This window comes from Microtus pennsylvanicus, chromosome 11, assembly GCF_037038515.1.
Source record: "Microtus pennsylvanicus isolate mMicPen1 chromosome 11, mMicPen1.hap1, whole genome shotgun sequence".
In the NCBI taxonomy this organism is placed as follows: domain Eukaryota; kingdom Metazoa; phylum Chordata; class Mammalia; order Rodentia; family Cricetidae; genus Microtus; species Microtus pennsylvanicus.
In genome coordinates, this window is record NC_134589.1 from 100,073,550 (window position 1) to 100,093,269 (window position 19,720).

At 44.9% G+C, this 19,720-nt stretch overlaps 2 protein-coding genes across 2 annotated transcripts; one reads left to right on the plus strand and one right to left on the minus strand.

Annotated features, from left to right (window-relative positions):
• Window positions 1–4,839: 4,839 nt before the first annotated feature.
• On the minus strand, window positions 4,840–17,472 carry Rsl1d1 (ribosomal L1 domain containing 1). Its single transcript, XM_075942048.1, has 9 exons — window positions 17,325–17,472; window positions 16,448–16,587; window positions 14,234–14,369; window positions 13,207–13,355; window positions 13,024–13,125; window positions 10,595–10,688; window positions 10,388–10,513; window positions 6,357–6,599; window positions 4,840–5,535 (listed from the first exon to the last, which is right to left on the minus strand). Exons 1-9 carry the CDS (start codon window positions 17,400–17,402, stop codon window positions 5,293–5,295), a joined length of 1,311 nt encoding a protein of 436 aa, XP_075798163.1. The 5' UTR covers window positions 17,403–17,472; the 3' UTR covers window positions 4,840–5,292.
• Window positions 17,473–18,802: 1,330 nt separating this feature from the next.
• On the plus strand, window positions 18,803–19,322 carry LOC142831716 (large ribosomal subunit protein uL15). Its single transcript, XM_075942049.1, has one exon. It carries the CDS (start codon window positions 18,821–18,823, stop codon window positions 19,265–19,267), a length of 447 nt encoding a protein of 148 aa, XP_075798164.1. The 5' UTR covers window positions 18,803–18,820; the 3' UTR covers window positions 19,268–19,322.
• Window positions 19,323–19,720: the final 398 nt, after the last annotated feature.

The following is a 19,720-nucleotide window of genomic DNA, read 5'->3' on the forward strand; positions in this document are numbered from 1 at the left end:
GAAGAGAAGGGGCTGTCACAGCAGAAACAGATTCATTGAGGGCATGGACAAAGATGAGGGCAACAGAGGCTGGATTTTAAGAGTGTGGGAGTGGAATACTCTTAAGTTCTGTAGCTATGTCTCAGGATACACAACACTATGGAAGTGGGTCCCAGTGGGAAGAAATAGTTAAGAACTGGATAGGATTGAAACAAAACAAAACATTTCTATGTATGCAGGGACATGGCACTGGTATGGGTGTGGTCAGACAGTGGGGGGTTGGTTTTCTCCTTCTACCATGTGGCTCCTGGGGACGTTAGTCCTAAGTTGAGGCATCTTGCCAGCCCAGGACTGTATTTATATAGAAAATGTACCAATCTTGAGTGAGTTGTCTGGGTCACTTTTGCATATGCGTAAAGTTGCAGGAGTCAACGTAAAGAGCCAGGAAGAGCTAGGCCTTCACTGATGGCAGAGAGACAGTGACAGAGGAGAGAGTCAGCTACTGACGATTCCGGCCCACGGCATGAATGTGAGAAAAATCACTGCTTCTTACAAAAAAAAATCTATTGTCCCACAGATAACAGGAACAAAATGAGACAAAAGGCTTTTACCTTCTGGTATTCTTGCTTTTGAGCTTTATTAGGAGACAGGCTACTAAAAGGCAATTTTTATTTGTATTTTTAATGTTGATTTAAAGGTTCAGGGGACATTTAAATATCAAGTTCAATGGAGAGTTACACTCCGGTGCTGGCTACTGAAGTCTGGGAGGTGCATAAGGAAATTTCTGACTCGGTTCTTAACTCTGATTCTTCTCTCAAATTCTCATTGTTAGGCAAAACTTTCACACGAGTGAGTACAATGAAAATAAAGCTTGCAACTGTCATGCATATTCCAACAGAGAAAGCCACTTTTTGGTAGGAGTTGTAGACAATGAGAATGAGGCCCAGAGTCAGAGTCAGTACTCCCATGATGAAGACTAGTGTCTGCCACCAGGAACAGTCGAAGAGGTAATGACAGCAAACAGGCTTCTCCCTTGGTAGGAGACTTCTAATCGCATCCATTTGAAGAGGTTGGTACACTGTAGTTATTTTCCTGCAGTGGTTGAAGGGGAGAGTACAGTCAGAAACAGCACAAGGTTATGGAGAGCTACCTGGTTGGGTGTGCTCATAAACCAGTACTTGGGAGGCTGAGGTAGGAAGATTCAGAATTCCCAGCAAGTACCAGGACAGCCAAGGCTATGTAGAAACTGTCTCAAAGCACAAGCTAGTTTAACACTTCTTTTTTTTTTAAATAATTATTTATTTATTATGTATACAATATTCTGTGTGTATGCCTGAAGGCCAGAAGAGGGCACCAGACCTCTTTACAGATGGTTGTGAGCCGCCATGTGGTTGCTGGGAATTGAACTCAGGACCTTTGAAAGAGCAGGCAATGCTCTTAACCACTGAGCCACCTCTCCAGCCCTAGTTTAACACTTCTTACAGTGAGGCAGGTGGTGGTGGTGGCACCACAGGTGGAAGGGAAGCCCTCTACTCCTGAGCAATACCCACAGCTCCACTGTGGTTGTCAGTGGTAATAAAAGATCCCACATAGCCAGGTGTTGGCACACACCTTTCAACCCTCTACTCCTGAAGCAAAAGCAGCAGGTGAATTTCCAGGACAGCCAGAGCTGCATGGTGAGATCCCATCTCATGGGGAAAAAAAAATAGCTATTGTTAAAGGTGGTAGCAGGTCATTCAAGACTCTGGAAAGGCTAGTAAGAATGGAGCATTGCCTCTCCCTCAAGTGTTTTTTTTTTTTTCTCTCCCCTGGGAGAGGGTTTCTCTGTGTAGTTTTAGAGCCTTTCCTGGAACTCACTTTGTAGACCAGATTGGTCTTGAACTCAGAGATCTGCCTGCCTCGGCTTCCCGAGTGCTGGGATAAAGGCACGCATCCCCCTCCCCCCAGCTGTGACTTGTTATACTTAATACAAGAAGTAAAATTCAAAGATGAATGTGGACTAGACTGACGAGATGGCATGTGCCTGTAATCCTAGAACTTGGAAGCTGAATTCCAGGCCAGAGTCGGTACATGGTGAAACACACTCTCAAAGCAAACAGATAAAACCAATGAACAGTAAAAACAAAACCCCTCTAAACACCACCAAAAGAGAAGAGGAGAGAGAGACAGAGAGAGGGAGGGAAAGGGAAAAAGGGAAAATAGAAAACCACATGAAAAAACAACCTAAGTGACACACCTTTAAGCCTAGTACTTGGGAGGCAGATACAGGCAGATCTGAGTTTTAGGCTAGTTTGGTTTGCAGAGCTAGTTCCAGGACAGCTAGAGCTATTGCACAGAGAAAGTGTCTCCGAAAACCCAAGACAATAACTAACTAACTAACTAAATAAATTAATTCTGTGTTTTTTAAAAAAATGTTTTGTTGTTTGTGTATTCTTTGTACACACATGCATGCTTGGCATCAGAGTTCAGAAGAGGGGATCAGAACCCCTAGGATTGGAGTTAGTTGTGTTGTGAACAGTTATGTGGATGTTAGGAATAGAACCTGGGTCCTCTACAAGAACAAGAGTTCTTAACTGCTGTTAAGAACCCTCTCTTCAGGCCGGGCGATGGTGGCGCACGCCTTTAATCTCAGCACTCGGGAGGCAGAGGCAGGCAGATCTCTGTGAGTTCGAGACCAGCCTGGCCTACAGAGCTAGTTCCAGGACAGGCTTCAAAGCCACAGAGAAACCCTGTCTCAAAAAACAAAACAACAACAAAAAAGAACCCTCTCTTCAGTCCCCAAATCCAGAATCTTAGTATTTTCAGACAAACAGCCGTTTGTTGCACAGGGAAAGTCTAAGTTCCCACGGGCACGTCTGCTAAGACCCTCTCCCTGTGCAGACGTTCCCGTCCGTGGGAACTTAGCAGGCAAAGAGGCAGAAAGCTGTGAAGCTGGACCTTCGAGGAACACTAGCAGTTACTTCTAGGAAAGAAATGACTTTTCTTACCTGCTCAAACAGTAGCTCTTAAATCAGTCAACAAATGCTAGAAATGTTCTTCCAAAGCAGTGAGGACTTTCAAGAGGAAGGGTCCTTTAGTGAAGAGTCAGCATGGCTGGGCTCATTTTTATGCATTAGGCCCTTGATTGCAGAATTGAAGCAACATGGACTCATGGTGGGGAGAGTGGGGTCCATGCAACACAGTATTTTCTTCACCCACTAATGTGAATGCCTCAATTATTCTTAAGAAAGTCCTAACAAGGAGTGCATACATAAGAGTCCTCACTGGACTATCTTATGTAAAAGGTAATGCCAAAATTGGAAGAGGTTTTTTACTGATGGCTAGTATGCTGAGTCTTCACCTGCTTAGAATTTGGTAAAGATGTAAATTTCATTTTTTTCTTCGTTTTTTTTTCAAGACAGGGTTTCACTGTGTAGTCCTGGCCAGCTGTCCTGTAACTCAGAGACTTTTCTCCCTCCACTTTCTAAGTGCTGGAATTAAATGCCCGCATCAGGGCTCCCAGCCCAGGATGTTGTTACTAAGTACGGGTGATTTGTAGCTCACACACACCTGCCCCAGCATTTCCCAGGCCTGAGAACAGAAGTCATCTGACAGCTTCCAATTTTGCCGCTCTGCTGGGTGCTGGGACTACAGGTGTGTGTGTGGTCACAGAGGTTGTATTTAACTAAGATGCTACAGGTGTGTGTAATCACAGGTTGTATTTAACTAAGACCATTTTAAAATAAAACATCAGGTATGCTAATCATTCTACCACTGAGTTTTGTTCCTATTAACTAGAAACTTTGTCAAATGGGTCAAGAGTTTTTAATTCTGCATTTATATTCTTTTAAAAGCATCTCCGGGGGCTGGAGAGATGGCTCAGGGGTTAAGAGCATTGCCTGCTCTTCCAAAGGTCCCGAGTTCAATTCCCAACTACCACATGGTGGCTCACAACCATCTGTAATGAGGTCTGGTGCCCTCTTCCGGGGTGCAGGTATGCATGCTGGCGGAACAACTGTATACATAATTAAAAAAAAAAAAGCATCTCCGGGGGCTGGAGAGATGGCTCAGAGGTTAAGAGCATTGCCTGCTCTTCCAAAGGTCCCGAGTTCAATTCCCAACTACCACATGGTGGCTCACAACCATCTGTAATGAGGTCTGGTGCCCGAGACTAAAACCAGAGTACTACACAGAGGTACTCCAGGATACCCTTTAACCTATGTGCTAGCTCATTATCAAAATTAACCCAGCAACCAGCTGGAGGAGCACAAGAAACCTCTCAGTTCCATTTTGTAGTTGATTTTTCTTTCTTCCTTTCTTTTAAGACCTACAAAAGGAATTATAGTTGATTTTTCAATTTTTTTTTAATGTTTAGGTGTTTTGTCTGCACATATATATACACATCTGCATCATTTCTGGGCTGGTGCCTGGGGCCAGAAGGCCTCAGCTCCCTGGAGCTGGAGTTAGAGCCCTGAGCCACTGTGAAGCTGCTGGGAAGTGAACCTGAGTCCTCTGAAGAGAAGCCAGTACTCCTAGCCTGAGTCATTACCCATCAACCCTCTAACTTAGAGTATTTGCACAAGCTAGTTTAACAGTTCCAGTGACTGGGCTGGAGAGATGGCTCAGCAGTTAAGAGCACTGACTACTCTTCCAGAGGACCCAGGCTCAATTCCCAGCATCCACATGGCAGCTCACAACTGTCTGAAAATGCAGTTCCATGAGATCTGACACCTTCACACCAATGAACATAAAGTTAAATAAAAATCATTAAAAAAAAAAACCAAACAGTTCAAGTGACTAAATTCTCCCGTTGAGATGGAAAGCCGCGGCTATGTCTTCAAATTAGTCAGATGAGATGCACAGCACCACCGCACAGCACCGTTTACCAGAGCAGATGCACACTTTATTAGAATACAACATAAGCACTCGTATCAAGAAATACACTGAACAACAAAAATAGATGCTTTTGCTTCAAATCCCTAGTCTTTTACAAATAGAAACATTAATTCAGAATCACCCCTGGAAACCCACCAAGCCCAAGACTGAACTTTGGTCTTTAAAGACAGATTCTTGCCAAACTCTAGGCTCCCCTCAAGCTCCTGACTCTCTGGCCTTGGCTTCTTGAGTGTTAGTGCAGGAGTGCACACCCAATTTTGTTCAAGTGTGTCTGTTGAGACAGGGTCTCACGATGTAGTTCTGGCTGGCCTCAGATCCACACAGATCTGCCTGTCTCTATGTCCCACAGTGGATGACACCAGTCCCTCCTGCCCAAGTATTCTTGAATAGCTCTTCAGTTAACTCTGCTAGGGTTCCTTCAGACGGAGAAACCTGATTTTAGTTTGAGTGGGCTACTTGGGCTTTTTTGTCTTTGGGCATGTTGGAAGATTTCCTGGGTTTAAAGAACTTGGCCTCTGGTTTTCTGGTTTCTGGCATACTTCTTGGCTTCTTTCCTGTGGTCTCAGGCCCTGAAGCTTCTGGGGTCTCTGTAGCTGGTAGGGCCTTCCTTTTCTTTCCCTGATGTGTATTTGTATCAGGTTTCTTTTTTGGAGACTTTTCCCCTGTGATATTTTCTTGCATCTTAAAAAGAAAAAAAGGAAAGAAAATTAAGTCTAGAACAACAAGGACCAAGATTTCACAATCAAACTTAAGGAGCCACAATTCTGATTGTAACTTCTAAGTGTAACCTCGGCATGGCGAAATGAGGAATGGCCTTTTCTATCATCAGACATTTGTTTTCTGTCCTTTTCTTTCTGAGACATGGTCTCACCTGGCTGGAACTCACTTTGTAATCCAGGCTGGGTTCAGCTCATACTTCAGCCTAGTACATAACTTTTTTTCTTTTTAAGCGAGATAGAGTTTCTCTGTGAAACAGTTCTAGAACTCAATTTGTAGACCAGGGCTGGCCTCAAACTCAGAGATCCGCCTGCCTCTGCTTCTGAGTGCTGGGATTAAAGGCGTGCCCCACCAATACCCAGTTTTTATTTTAGAATACATCCCTACTTCTATTTTCCTTTTATTAGAAATAATAAAGGCTGACTAGTACAGTGACAGCAATCCTAACACTTTGGAGGGAAGCCCAGGCTAACAACACAACAAGACCTTGTCTCAAAACCAAGAACTTCACACCAGTATGTTGTACTATGCTGGCAGCAGACACATCCTGTGTTTACGTGTTTGGATTGCCCACTTTATGGACCGGCTACAATGAATACCCACACATGTGAGCTACGCTCCTAGAAGATGAACTGTCATAGAGTAACACAGGCCTTTTACAATACTCAAGATGTTTCAGGATAAAGTCAATCAGTACCTGCCTTCCTACAGCCCGAAAACTAAGACTCCTATCACTTAGCCCTGCTTGCCTGACACACAACAACCACCAATGCCAATAAAAATACCTCCAGGTTTTCTTTATTCGGTGTTTCTCCTATTGGGACCAGCTGTGGGATTGCTTCTTCACTCTCGTCTGTCCCTTCAGGCTGTGTTTTTACTTTGCTGGTCTTTTTCTTCTGGGATCTTGGGGCCTTCACTGGAGCACTGCTAGTTTTACCTTGAGATGCAGCCTTTTGGGAGCTTTTCCTTAACATTTTGTTTTTCTTCTTCGACTTTTCTTTTTCATAATTCATTTTTTTCTTTATTACCTACCAAAACAACAGATAAAAGATTAGCAGGAAAAACATTCGGAGAAAACAGATTGAGAAGCTACAGTTCTGATTATTCATAAACTCTCTACAGTGTCCTTGACCATGCATACAAAATGCCTATTTCCAAGCACTTAAAACTCAGCTCTACTTGTTTGTGGGGTGACAGGTGTTTCAATGTGTACCCAAGGGGGTTGGCCTTGCACCTCTCCTACCTACCTGCCACAAGATAAATCACTGACACTCTCTACCACAACCGGCTGGCTACCTTGACTCCGAGCTATACACCCACCTACCCACCACACAGATGGTAGGTGAATTAACAGCAGAATATTAGTACATGCTTGCACTCCTAGCTAGCTGGGAAGTGATAGGAGGATGGTAAACTCAAAGGCCAATTTGGTCTATGTACTAAAGACTCAGATTCTGTCTCAAAAAGAATTAGAGATTTAGTTTAGCGGTAGGGTACATGTTTACTATACGCAAATTGTAAGCATGAGAATGAGAAGGGGAAGGTAAAAGAGAGAGAAATTAAACCCTAGCACCTACATTAGGGAAGCAGAACCCACTGGGTGGTGACGCACACCTTTAATCCCAGCACTTAGGCAGAGTTCGAGACCAGCCTGGTCTACAAGAGCAAGTTCCAAGGACAGGCTCCAAGGCCACAGAGAAACCCTGTTTCCAAAAACCAAAAAAAAAAAAAAAAAAAAAAAAAAAAAAAAAAAAAAAAAAAAAATTAAAAAAGGAAAATCCATCCCCACTAAGCCCTGGTTTGGTTTGAATCATTACTGACCCACCCATCTCTTGTGTAAGTGTGTATGTGTACACCATAGGTCAACTGAGGCTTTTTAGGAGCCACCCACTTTCTTACTGGGATCTGTGGTTTGACGATTAGGTTACGCTAGGCTGACTGGCCATAGGGATCCATTTTTCTCCACCGCCCCAGAATTGGGATCACACTCAGACATCATGTTTGCACGGCAAACACTTTCACCAATGGAGTCATCTCCCTAGCCTTGAGCCTCCAGTCTTCAATGTGCTTTAGGTGGTTGGCATACTTTCAAGGTTCCTGCCAATCACTCCTGTACCTTTAACTGTTTATCTTTGTTTTTTTCCAAGACAGGGTTTCTCTGTGTAGCCCTGACTGTCCTGGAACTCACTATATAGACCAGGCTGGCCCCAAACTCAGAGATCCATTTGCCTCTGCCTTCCAAGTGTTGGGATCGATTCCTTAAATGGGTTTGGGAAGACCCATCCTAATTTTAGGCAGTATATTCTAGTAGCAGCATAGGTAATAAAGAGCATTCTGGAAGGAGGAAGGAAGGTTATCTGCAGAGTTGATTCACCCAGTTGCTGCTATCAGCACCAGCTCTTCACAAATCCCACAGGTCACCAGGTTGGGAATGCTTCAGCATGTAGCAGAGTGGTCCCAGCAAGGGTGAGGTAACTTGTCACCGTGATTTCAGTGTTAGCTGACTATGGGTAGAGACAACCAGCTGCAGTATCAAAAGGCTTGCTCTTTACATTGTTAGATTGTGCTTCTAAGTTGCAGATGGATCTCTGTGAGTTCAAGGTTTGTCTAGTATATAGACATGTATACATGGTGAGACCCTGTCTAAAAATACCAAACCAAACAATGAACAAACAAGTAAATAAAAGGGCCAATAGAAATTTTACATGCATGGTGGTGATAGAAATCTTTGCCCCAACAAAACAAAAAGTGGTTGGAGAGATGGCTCGGTGGTTAAGAGCATTTGTTCTTGAAGAAGACCTCGCTGGATTCCCATAATCAACATAGTGGCTCACAATAACTTTGGAGACCATTTCCTGGGAATTTGATGCCCTCTTCTGACTTCCTTGCCCACCCCCCCAGGATGCAGAATACTCAGAACCTAATTCATATACATAAAATAAGAAATTCTAAACAGTCAGAAGGTGGTGGCTCGGGGCTGGAGAGATGGCTCAGTGGTTAAGAGCACTGCCTGCTCTTCCAAAGGTCCTGAGTTCAATTCCCAGCAACCACATGGTGGCTCACATCTGTAATGAGGTCTGGTGCCCTCTTCTGGTCTGCAGACATACACACAGACAGAACATTGTATACATAATAAATAAATAAATATTAAAAAAAAAAGAAGGTGGTGGCTCATGCTTTGAATTCCAGCACCCAGGAAGCAGAGACTGGCAGATCTTTGTTGAGTTCAGGGCTATCCTGGTTTACAGAGCGAGTTCCAGGACAGGCTCCAAAGAACAGAGAAACCCTGGGGGACCCCTAAATAAAGCAAAACAAAAGATAAACTGGAAAACAAAAACAAAAACCCAACCAGGATGACCTGTAAGCGTATTCCAAGAAGCGAGGACAACTTCCACCCTCGGCTCAGGGACCGCACTTTCACCTCTGCTTCTCTAGTAGTGCCCAGCCCTTCAGCCTGCACATGGCTGGAATTCTGCAGCTATGTCACTGCTGCCAGATAGAGTTTTTAGTTAAATCTCTATTGTTCTATTTATCAGCAAGTCTTGGGAATCAAAGGCTGGGGTGAAAACCTACTGGCTCAGAGAGGTTAAGTAGCCATTAGCTAACCTCTCCTTGCTGGCATCTCCGAGTGTACTTCCACGCCACCAAAAAAAACCCACATTGCACTAAGTCCCTCCCTATTACTTCCTGTGCATATCTCTATTGTCTTACACTCTAGAATGACTTTCCATCAACTGGTTGCTAATTTGGCCTCCTGACTCAAAGTTGCTTTGATTTCATTAACAGAAATAAAACTTCAGGGCCCAAAGTGTGATCGAGTATCCCACAACAGCAATTTAAAAGAGAATGAAATCTGTATGGTGGTTTGAATAAGAATGGCCCCTATAGAAGATGGCCACGAGAATCACACTTTCCTCAAGAATGCCTGGGCGAAGGAGCCGGTGCTGGTGGTGTCCTTCTCAGCCTGAGGCATCGTTATAATTATGCCCATAATCAGCCCCTACACCAAGTATGCTCCCCTGATCAACCAGGCAACACCCTACAACTACCCAGTCCCTGTACGAGATAATGGGAACATGCCCGATGTGCCCAGCCACCCCCAAGACACTCAGGCCCAAGCTTGGAGTGGCTGAAGAACCTGTGAATACTCCTGCTGATGAAAGAGGCTCCTTCCCTGTTGCCTCCCAATAAAAAAAAAAAAAAAAAAAAAAAGAATCTGTCATTAGAATATGGCACTATTTGAACATAGGTTTAGAACGCAGGGCCTTGTTGGAGGAAGCCCAAGCCAGACCCAGTGTCTCTCTCTTCCTACTACAGGTGGATCAGGATGTAGAATTCTCAACTCCTCTAGCACCATGTCTACCTGCATGCTCCCACGCTCCCTGGTGTGGGAGGTCCTTTTGTCTATGCGTTGCTTTTATTGGTTAATGAATAAAGAAACTGCCTTGGCCTATAGCATGGGAGGAGGAAGTGGAGTCTGAGAGATGCCATGGAGCTGCAGGAGACAAACACTGGTCGAAACTTTAGCAGGTAAGCCACAGCAAAGCAGCAATACACAGATTAATAGAAATGGGTTAAATTAAGATGTAAGAGTTAGCCAATAAGAAGTTAGAGTTAATGGCCAAGCAGTGTTTTAGTAAATACAGTTTCTGTGTGGTTATTTTGGGGCTAAGCAAGCCGGGCGACTGGGACAAACAAGGGACCCCCTTCATGTAACATCTCTCTCCTGAACACTGCGATTAAAGGTGTGCCCTATCACCTGGCTTACACTTTGATCATTATGCCCACCCCACCCAATATTCTAACTTATACTAACCTTTTTCCTCAGGCTATTGAAGGACATGATGTTGTTTTCATCCTGGCATGTGACAAATGAGGAAAAAATGGGAAGGGAAACCGACTTCTCAGTTTTTAGGAACAAGAGTTTCACACTCTGCCATTTCTGAAACAAAGAAACAATGTTATCTACACACACACTGCTGCTTCCCTCAGCGTCACGACTCAAGCACTCGCCATACTGTACCTCTGGCAGCTTTTCTGAAAGCATTTCTGAGACAGCCAGGATGTTTTCAAGGATGTGCTGAGGCTTCATTCCAGTGTGACCAACACGCACAGCACTAGAATTTAATAAATAGAGACTCTTAACTTTTGTATTTTAGAACTCTATTACCTAAAGTAGAATACCACCGTGCTGAAGAAACACAGGTTGAACCATGAGACGCCCAGCCAGTAAAGGAACTTGCCACAGAAGCCCGACAGCCTGAACTTAAGTCACGGAGGCTGAGAGTGGCAGTTCAACTCCTGTAAACTCAGTGTATAGAGAACTGACCCCAGAAACGGCCCTGACACCCACAATACTGGTCCCTAAAGTTGTTCTGAGCAGAGTCACTCAAGGGTCACTGCAACCTCATAGTTCCATTCCATCCAGATGGGCCCTTCACAAATAGAGTTCCTACTTCTTTCAGATAGCATACTTTATCAAAGGTCAAGGAATAGGCAATGATTGGGAAGCCCAGGAGGGATCCTGTAGTAGGGCCCACCACTAGAGGTTCACTGTGGGGCAGTCTGTGAAGTGTCAACTGGACAGCAGTTGACTAGCTCCTTTTCTCAGCCAGCCACTGGCTAGCTGTCTATTCTGCATGTGCATGCATACACAGAGCTGTTTGTGGTGAACAGCAGGGTGAGAGAGAAGACAGGAAGCCATTGTGCCAGGCAAAGAGAAGAGATATATGAAAGAAACACAGAATCACTATGCCACACAGGCCTCCCCGTGTTAGGACCATATAGTCACTATACTCGGCTTCTCCAATCTTTGTGGCTCTCTGACATCAGCCTATGACAACTCTTCTTACTTAACTGAAACCAACCAGGGGTGCTTCCCTCTTGCAAGTAGGAGGCAACACTGACACCATCAATGACCACATAAGGCTGATAGGCAATCATTATCCTTACTGGGTATAATGGCACCCATGTTTTTGGGTGTGTCTGAGGGAACATGCCTTTAATCCCAACATTCAGTGGAGATGCCAGAGTATCTCTGTGAGTTCCAGGCTAGCTAGAATTATACAGTGAAACCCCATATCAAAAGAACAAAGGCATCTTATTACATTATATATTTTTTTTAAAGAAATTTATTATGTACACAGTGTCCAGCCTCCATGTATCCCTGCAGGCCAGAAGAGGGCACCAGATGGTTGTGAGCCACCATGTGGTTGCTGGGATTTGAACTCAGGACCTCCGGAAGAGCAGTCAGTGCTCTTAACCTCTGAGCCATTTCTCCAGCCCTATATAAAAGCTTTTTAAAATTTATTTATTTAAAATTTATTTCGAGACAGGTTTTCAGTAGATAGCTCTAGCTGGCCTGAAATTCTTTATGTAGACCAAGTTTGTATCTGACTCAGAAGTTTATCTGCCCCTGCCTTACCCATGCTAGGATTAAAAAATTTTAAATTATATGTTTGTATGTCTGAGTCTGTTCACATAAGCTTTTAGCCCATAGGCACTCAACCCCCCCAGGAGGTAGAATTACAGGTGGTTGTAAGCCACATCTAACATGCGTGCTAGGAACTGTACTTGAGTTTGTGTGTGTGTATGTGTTGTGTGAATGTTGGTGCCTCACAGTATGTGGAGGTCAGAAGACACATGCAGGTGTTGACTCTCTCCTTCTATCATGTGGGTCCTGGGGATCAAAAACAAGTCACCAGCCTTAAACTTGAACCATCTTGTCTACTCCAAAGGTCTTTCCTTTAGTCTAGATGTAAGGCTGCAAACAGTTCAGGACCCTGGGTGAGAATGAACCCAAGGTTTAAGTATGTAGCTCCTTCCTCTCAGCTGAAACATGCCCCTGAAAGGGGGGATATCAGCAGGTCTACACAGGGACAAGACTGAAGAGGCTTTTCCAAGGCTATGTAAGCTCTTTGCACTGAGTTGCCTGTAGCTGGACAGAGAACTACAGTGGTACATGGCCTTCAGTTACTTAGCTGCTTTAGTCAGATGTGCTTCTTTGAGTAACGCCACAGACCTAGAGAAGCATTTTTTGGTCTGCAGCTGGTGTCCTACTGGGGTGAATACATAGGAAAATCAGATCGCAATGACAATGAGCTTGTTAATAGGGGACTAAAGTCATTTCTAAGAAAAATTTTCCTAGAAGACCATATTTTAGTTGTTCATTCAAGATAAATTTCTCTGTAGCTTTGGATTCTGTCCAGGAACCTACTTCTGTAGACAGGTTGGCCTTGAACTCACAGAGATTGGCTGTCCTGGAACTTGCTTGGTATTTTAGGCTGGCCTCGAACTCAGAGATCTACCCAAAGATCTACAACCATCTGGTCTCTTAGAGTTTTAATAGAAGGATCTGGTTTCATTAACACCACTCTTTAAAGAAAAAAAAAATGGATGTGATTGCCATAACATATAAAGTTTAAAGGTTTGCATAGATGTTCCTCTTGTTACCTGCAAGAACCTTGTTTGGAGATGTTTAAGACGGTCCCTGTGATACAGTTCTTAATCTCTTTGGACAGATTCTTGGCCAGAAGGTTTACAGATACTGGAACTCTGTAAAAACACACAGATGTCAGAACACCACAAAGATAAAAACTCCTACCACTGAAGCCCAGTCATTGCAAATCAACTTACTTCTTCCTCTGATAGAAGTGTCTTCCTATGTGTGTAGGCAAATGCCGTCTAATTCTTTCATCAGCAATGAAGATGTCAAAGCTACCCAGGAGGCGGAGCTTGGCTTCATAGGCTTTATATTCTGTTTTTAAAGTTCTAAAAGGGATAATCTAAAAAACAAACAAAAAAAAAAAAGCAAAACTAAAAACCTTAAGAACCTGACACAAAAGAAGAAATCTTTAGTGCTTCCCATTCAGGTTAGTCCTAGACTCACACCCTTCTCAGTTTAATGAATTCCTGAGCACCTAAAATTTGCCAAGCACTGTGCCAAATAATGCTAACTTTGAGGCTAGCCCAAGCAATCGAGGAAGATGCTATCTCAAAACAAAGTAAAACAGGAGCTGGAGAGATAGCTTAGGGGCTAAGTGCACTGGCTGCTCTTATAGAGGACCTGCGTTTGATTCAGTACCCACATAGTGGCTAACAGCCAAGTGTACCCCCCTCTAGCACAAGGGAATCCAAGACTCTGTTCTGCCCTTCATGGGTTCCTGTACCTATCAGGTGCACAGACACATGCTGACAAAACACCCAGGCATGTTTTTAAAAAGCAAATGTTTTAGAGATGGGGGTGGGGAGGCAGCACCTGGTGCACAACTTTAATTCAAGCCTGGGGTAATTTAATTCCACAAATGAAAGATACCTCTAAGTTGGAGGCTAGCCTGATCTACATTGGAAGTTTGGGACCGAGCATTAGACTAGCATATATAAGGCTCTGGATTCAATTCCTAGTATGAGGAGAAATAAAAAAATTATAGCCATCAGGCAACTCACAAGCACTTGTAACTCCAGCTCCGAGGGAACTGAAACCCTCTCTGGTCTTCAAGCACACCTGTATCCACACTGTACAGACATGCAGGCTTAGGGGCATATACACATACCCATAAAGAAAAACTAAAGAGAAAAATAGACTAAAAAAATATAGCAGTGTATCAGATTTCTTTCCAATTAGATTTCTGAAAGGACTTCAAAGCAGCGACATGATTCCTACCTGAGAGACGCTGTTCACGCCATGTTTTTTCAAAAGTGCTTTATAGAAACATTCTGTCTGTTCAGGCGACTCACACTCATCTTTGGTAAACAAACAGACTTCTGATGAATCTGTTAAAATACTATGAGGCAAAGACCTGTAAAACAATGACAAAACACAAAGAGCAATGATTCCAGAGAAAGTATTATCCAAAACACACTTACTCTCATCTAAAAAATTTTTGTTGGTCTACCATGGCACACATGTGGGTTCAGAGGACAAGTTTTGGAAACCGTTTCTCTCCTTCCACCACGTGTGCCAAGAGATTTTACTCAGGTCACTTGGACTGGGGGCGAGCATATCTACCTGAACCATCCTGTCAGCCCCATTTACCTACACTTTTATTTTCTTTCTAGTTTTCCGAGACAGGGTTTCTTTGTAGCTTTGGAGCCTGTCTTGGAACTAGCTCTTGTAGACCAGGTTGGCCTTGAATTCGCAGAGATCCGCCAGCCTCTGCCTCCCAAGTGCTGGGATTAAAGGCGTGCTCCACCACTGCCCGGCTAGATTATTTTCTACTTAAGCAAATACTGCTCTGAAGGAAAGCAAGTCAGGCATGCTGACAATTCCAGTTTTAACATGAGGAAGGAGTGTGGAAAAGTGCCAGGCCAGCCCAGAAAAAACCCACACCAAAACCAGAATAAATCAAATCAATTAAGACAGGTGGGGGAAGAACAGAAAAAAAGAAAAAAAGGACGTCCCACAAGTAAAAAACTGAACAAAGATATGGGAATAAAGGATGCAGAGGGCTGGGAGTGTAGCTCACTGTAGAGCAGTCCCGCAGCACAGGAAGGAATCATGCTCCATCCCCCGGGAGACAACTTTAAAGCACTCACTGTACAAACAAGCATCTGGGCTCATCCCCTGAACCTATGTCAGAGAGAAGGGTGGTGACGAACACGACCTATCTCAGAGGAAGGTGCATACACGAGGATCCGTAGGGTTCAGTGGTAAACCCTAGCTGATGAGCTCTAAGCAAATGAGACCCGCCTAAAAAGGGGGTGGATGGCATTCCCAAGGAAGACACCCAAGAATATCTTCACATACCCCAGCACGTGTTTTCACACGTGTGTACATACATACATAAACATATGTGTTTACAGACATATAGATTAAAGTGAAGTGGGGCTGGACCAGCATTTGAGAGCACTTACGGTAGCTCTTTCAGAGGACCCACGTTTGGTTCCCAGCACCTACATAGCAGTTTACATCATCTGTAACTCAAGTTCCAGGGAAACTGATCCTCTCCAGGGTCCCCTAAGCTTCTGCACACACACACACACACACACACATTTTAGAGTATTTTTCCCTCTAAACCTCCCCGAGCCATCCTATTTTGGAGAAAAACAAGCTATACTACATATTGCTTTGATAAAAAGAACAAGCAGAACACAATCTCTAAGACACTTGGTCAAGTGAGAGTAGGAGAGTGACCACAATTATGTCAGCTCTACATCAGAGGAAGCTGACACAAGACAGCTAACAGAAACAGATGCATACGGGGAGGCGGGATGAACCAGTGGGTTACAGCTCAATTCGAGGACCAACACAGCAGATGAGAAATTATATTTATTCTCGGACTTCCACATGTGTGCCCCACCCCCACCCCCCAAAATAAATGCAACCTATAAAATATTTTTATTTAATTTCAAGACACGGTTTCTGTGTAGCCCTGGCTGTTTTAGAACTAGCTCTGTAGACCAGACTGACTTTGAACTCAGAGATCTGCCTGTGTCTGCCACACCTGGCTCTAAAAATATGTTATAAAAGAATATGGGGGTGGGGGAAGAGGGCTCCCAAGCAGGACCGAGGGCACTCAGCAGATCAGACCGTCTGTTGCTTTCCCAGATGGTCTTAGTTCGGTTTCCTGTACTCACACTGGGCTGCTCAAGACCTCTTGTCTCTCCGGTACCAGGTGATCTGACACTTTCCTTTGGCCTCAGCAAGCACTGGAGATATGTGGTACACATTCACATACTCAGAAATAGATACACTCTAAGCAAGTCTCAAAATTTAAAGCCCGGGCACTCAAGAGGCAGAGGCAGATCTATTCCTGAGTTTGGGGTCAGGCACGCCTTTGTAATGAGACCATTAAAAAAAAAAAAAAAGAATGGAAGGAAGAAAAGCCAAACAACAACAACAAAACAAAAAACCCAGAACAGGTAAATTAGAACTTACATTCGGGCCCGCAGTTCTTTCTTTGGAATTTTCCATAATACCACCATTAAAAATAAATTCTCATTCCCATTCGAAAGTAACTCATTATTGTTTTTTCTTGACTTGGAGTGTGCAAGCAGAACTTCCACTGCCTTTCTTATCTGCATAAACACAGAAATAAATTAATTTTCTCAATTTAGGCTAACCATTGCTCCCATAAACACAAACAGGTTTGTTTCCTTTGCTACTCTTTCTTTTTACCGGTCAAATTTCTCTCTCTCTTTTTCGAGACAGGGTTTTTCTGTAGCTTTGGAACCTGTCCTGGAACTCACTCTGTAGATCAGGTTGGCCTCGAACTCAAAGAGATCCGCCTGTCTCTGCCTCTCTAGTGCTGGCATTAAAGGCGTGCGCCACCACAGCCCAGCTATTGAGCAAACTTCAATCAGCGTACTGAGCTCTTAGAATCTGAACCCAGTGCAATTTCTGAATCCATCAAGAACTCCCAAAATCTGTTTACAAGGTGTCCTTACAAGCTCTACCGAAGCTTCTCCTGCCCTCCACGACAGAGGGAACATCAGGAAAAGTGCATAGCGCTGGGAGCACTTTCAGAGCGACACACGCCCGGCCCTAAGCACGCTACTTTTCGCACGTGCACGTACAAGCGTCCTGTAACCCTGCAGAATGGAGCGCTTTTGCCCAATTTCAACAGGAGGCAAACGGGTCACAGGCCCGAGGGAAGCGAACCCGCCGGGGTGCGTTTTCGGCGACCTCCTTCGGGCTCTGGGGCGCACACGCACTCTCGGGCCCGCTCTGGGTTTCCAGGCCTCTCGCTCCGCACCCATGGCTCACGCGGGCCCCAACTACCCTGCTTCCAAGTCGCTGTCCCCCAATCACTCGCCTGCTCTCTGTCCAGATGTTCCAGAGCGGTCGGCGTGTCCGCTGAGGCCGAGGTGGAGGCGGACGCAGAGCTCTCCATGACTCTCCCTAGCCTCGTGCAGAACCCGGGAGCTAGGAACGCGCGCGGCCCGGAACCGGAAGATAAGGGGTGGGACCGCCCGGGGGCCTAGTGCTTCATTTCCGCAAGGCGGGGAATTCGATTTCGGTGTAGTTGGTGATGAAGGAGCCGGCAGGGGTCAGAGGCATCGTTGAGGCGGCGCTTGGCGTCCGGCTCTTCCTAAGGCTCCGCGCCTCGCAAGCCCTGCCGCTCCTCCACGGAGGAAAGCGGGAGCGCGTCCTGAGAAGAGACTGGAGCCCTGTCCTCAACCCCGTGCGGCCCCTGAAGAGCGGAGAGCCGAGGCTCCTCCACCCCGTTGTGGCTTCGGGCGTCGCTTTCCCCCAGTTGGTGCTGTTCCCCGAAATAATGAGGAACCGCTAGGACCAGGCGCGTGAAGCTAAGTGAGGAAGAAGAAGATGAGTGGGTCTCCGGAACGTCGGCTCAAGGTAAGCCCTGGATTACCAGTAAGTAGCGCAGTACTCCAGAATGCCTCCTTCCTCCTTCTCTCCCTTCCGCAGAGACCACCACCTCCTAGAAGCTTCCAGGACTGTTAGACGCATACTCTATTTATTTCCTCCCTACGAATAGATACAATTTACGTTTTCTTTTTAAATTAGGAGTAGTTGCCGAGTGTACCTATTGTGCTGCCTTATAACAACGATGTTGTTCTCAGGAAGCTCTGAGTGGTACCATTAGTTTTTGTTTTGTTTTGTTTGTTTGTTTTGAGAGTTCTGAATATCCTAGAACCCTTCTCTGTAGACCAGACTGGCCTCGAACTCAGAGATCCTCCTGCTTCAGCCTCCCCAGTGCTGAAGTTAAAGGCGTACGCCAACACGCTCTATTTATTTTATTTTACTTTTGGTCAAGAGCTTGCTATTTATTTAGCTCAGGTTGTCCTGAAACTTGACTCAATCATCCTCCCCTGCGTCCCAGAGGCTGGGATTACAAGGGTGAGTGAGCCCCGGCCCCCCCACCAGCACAGCTTCATAGTTTGTTTAGGAGCTATGGGCTAACTGTTGAGGCTAGTGACAGGCTTTTCTCAACTAGCTGTGTGAAGTTTTTCGAGAGCTGAAGAAATGAAGTAGAATGTTATCCGTTGCCTTTTGTTTCCAAAAGCGGCCCTTCTATGAAGGAGTAACGCTCTCCTGCTGGTGTCCAATAAGGATCTTGACTTAAGTCAACCCCTACTAAACATTTTGGAAAAAGTCATTGGCTTCTCCTCGTCTGTTTTAGAATCTACTATAAGATGAACTTTTAGCATATTGCGGTGAGTTGTTACATTGGGCTTGAGGTATCCAGGCTTCTTTACACACCAACACACTCCAAAGAGCATCCATTGTTTGAGAACTAGACTTTTTTTTAAAAATATTTATTTATGCTCTTTCCTTTCTGCCACCGCCATGCCATCCAGACTGAGGAAGACCCGGAAACTCCGGGGCCACGTGAGCCACGGCCATGGCCGCATCGGTAAACACCGCAAGCATCCGGGAGGACGCGGGAACGCTGGAGGCATGCATCATCACAGGATCAACTTCGACAAATATCATCCAGGTTACTTCGGGAAAGTTGGGATGAGGCATTACCACTTAAAGAGGAACCAGAGCTTCTGCCCGACTGTCAACCTGGATAAACTGTGGACGCTGGTCAGTGAGCAGACCCGGGTCAACGCTGCCAAGAACAAGACTGGAGTTGCTCCCATCATTGATGTCGTGCGATCGGGCTACTACAAAGTTCTGGGGAAGGGAAAGCTCCCTAAGCAGCCTGTCATCGTGAAAGCCAAATTTTTCAGCAGAAGAGCTGAAGAGAAGATAAAGGGTGTTGGAGGTGCCTGTGTTCTGGTGGCTTGAAGCCACTCAGGGAGGCCAATTAAATGCTAACACTTTCCAAGCTGAAAAAAAAAAAAAAATATTTATTTATTTATTATGTATACAATATTCTGTCTGTGTGTATGCCTGCTGGCCAGAAGAGGGCACCAGACCCCATTACAGATGGTTGTGAGCCACCATGTGGTTGCTGGGAATTGAACTCAGGACCTTTGGTAGAGCAGGCAATGCTCTTAACCTCTGAGCCATCTCTCCAGCCCCCGAGACTTTTTTTTAAAAAAGATATTTATTTTTATTTTATGTGTACGGGTGTTTTGCTTGCGTGTATGTCTGTGCACCACATGTGTGCAGTGCTGGTGGAGGCCAGAAAAGGGTGTTGAATCCTTCTAGAACTGGAATTACGGTTGGCTGTAAACCACCATGTGAATGCTGGGAAACAAACGCAGGTCTGGAAGAGCAGCCAATGCTCTTAGCTGC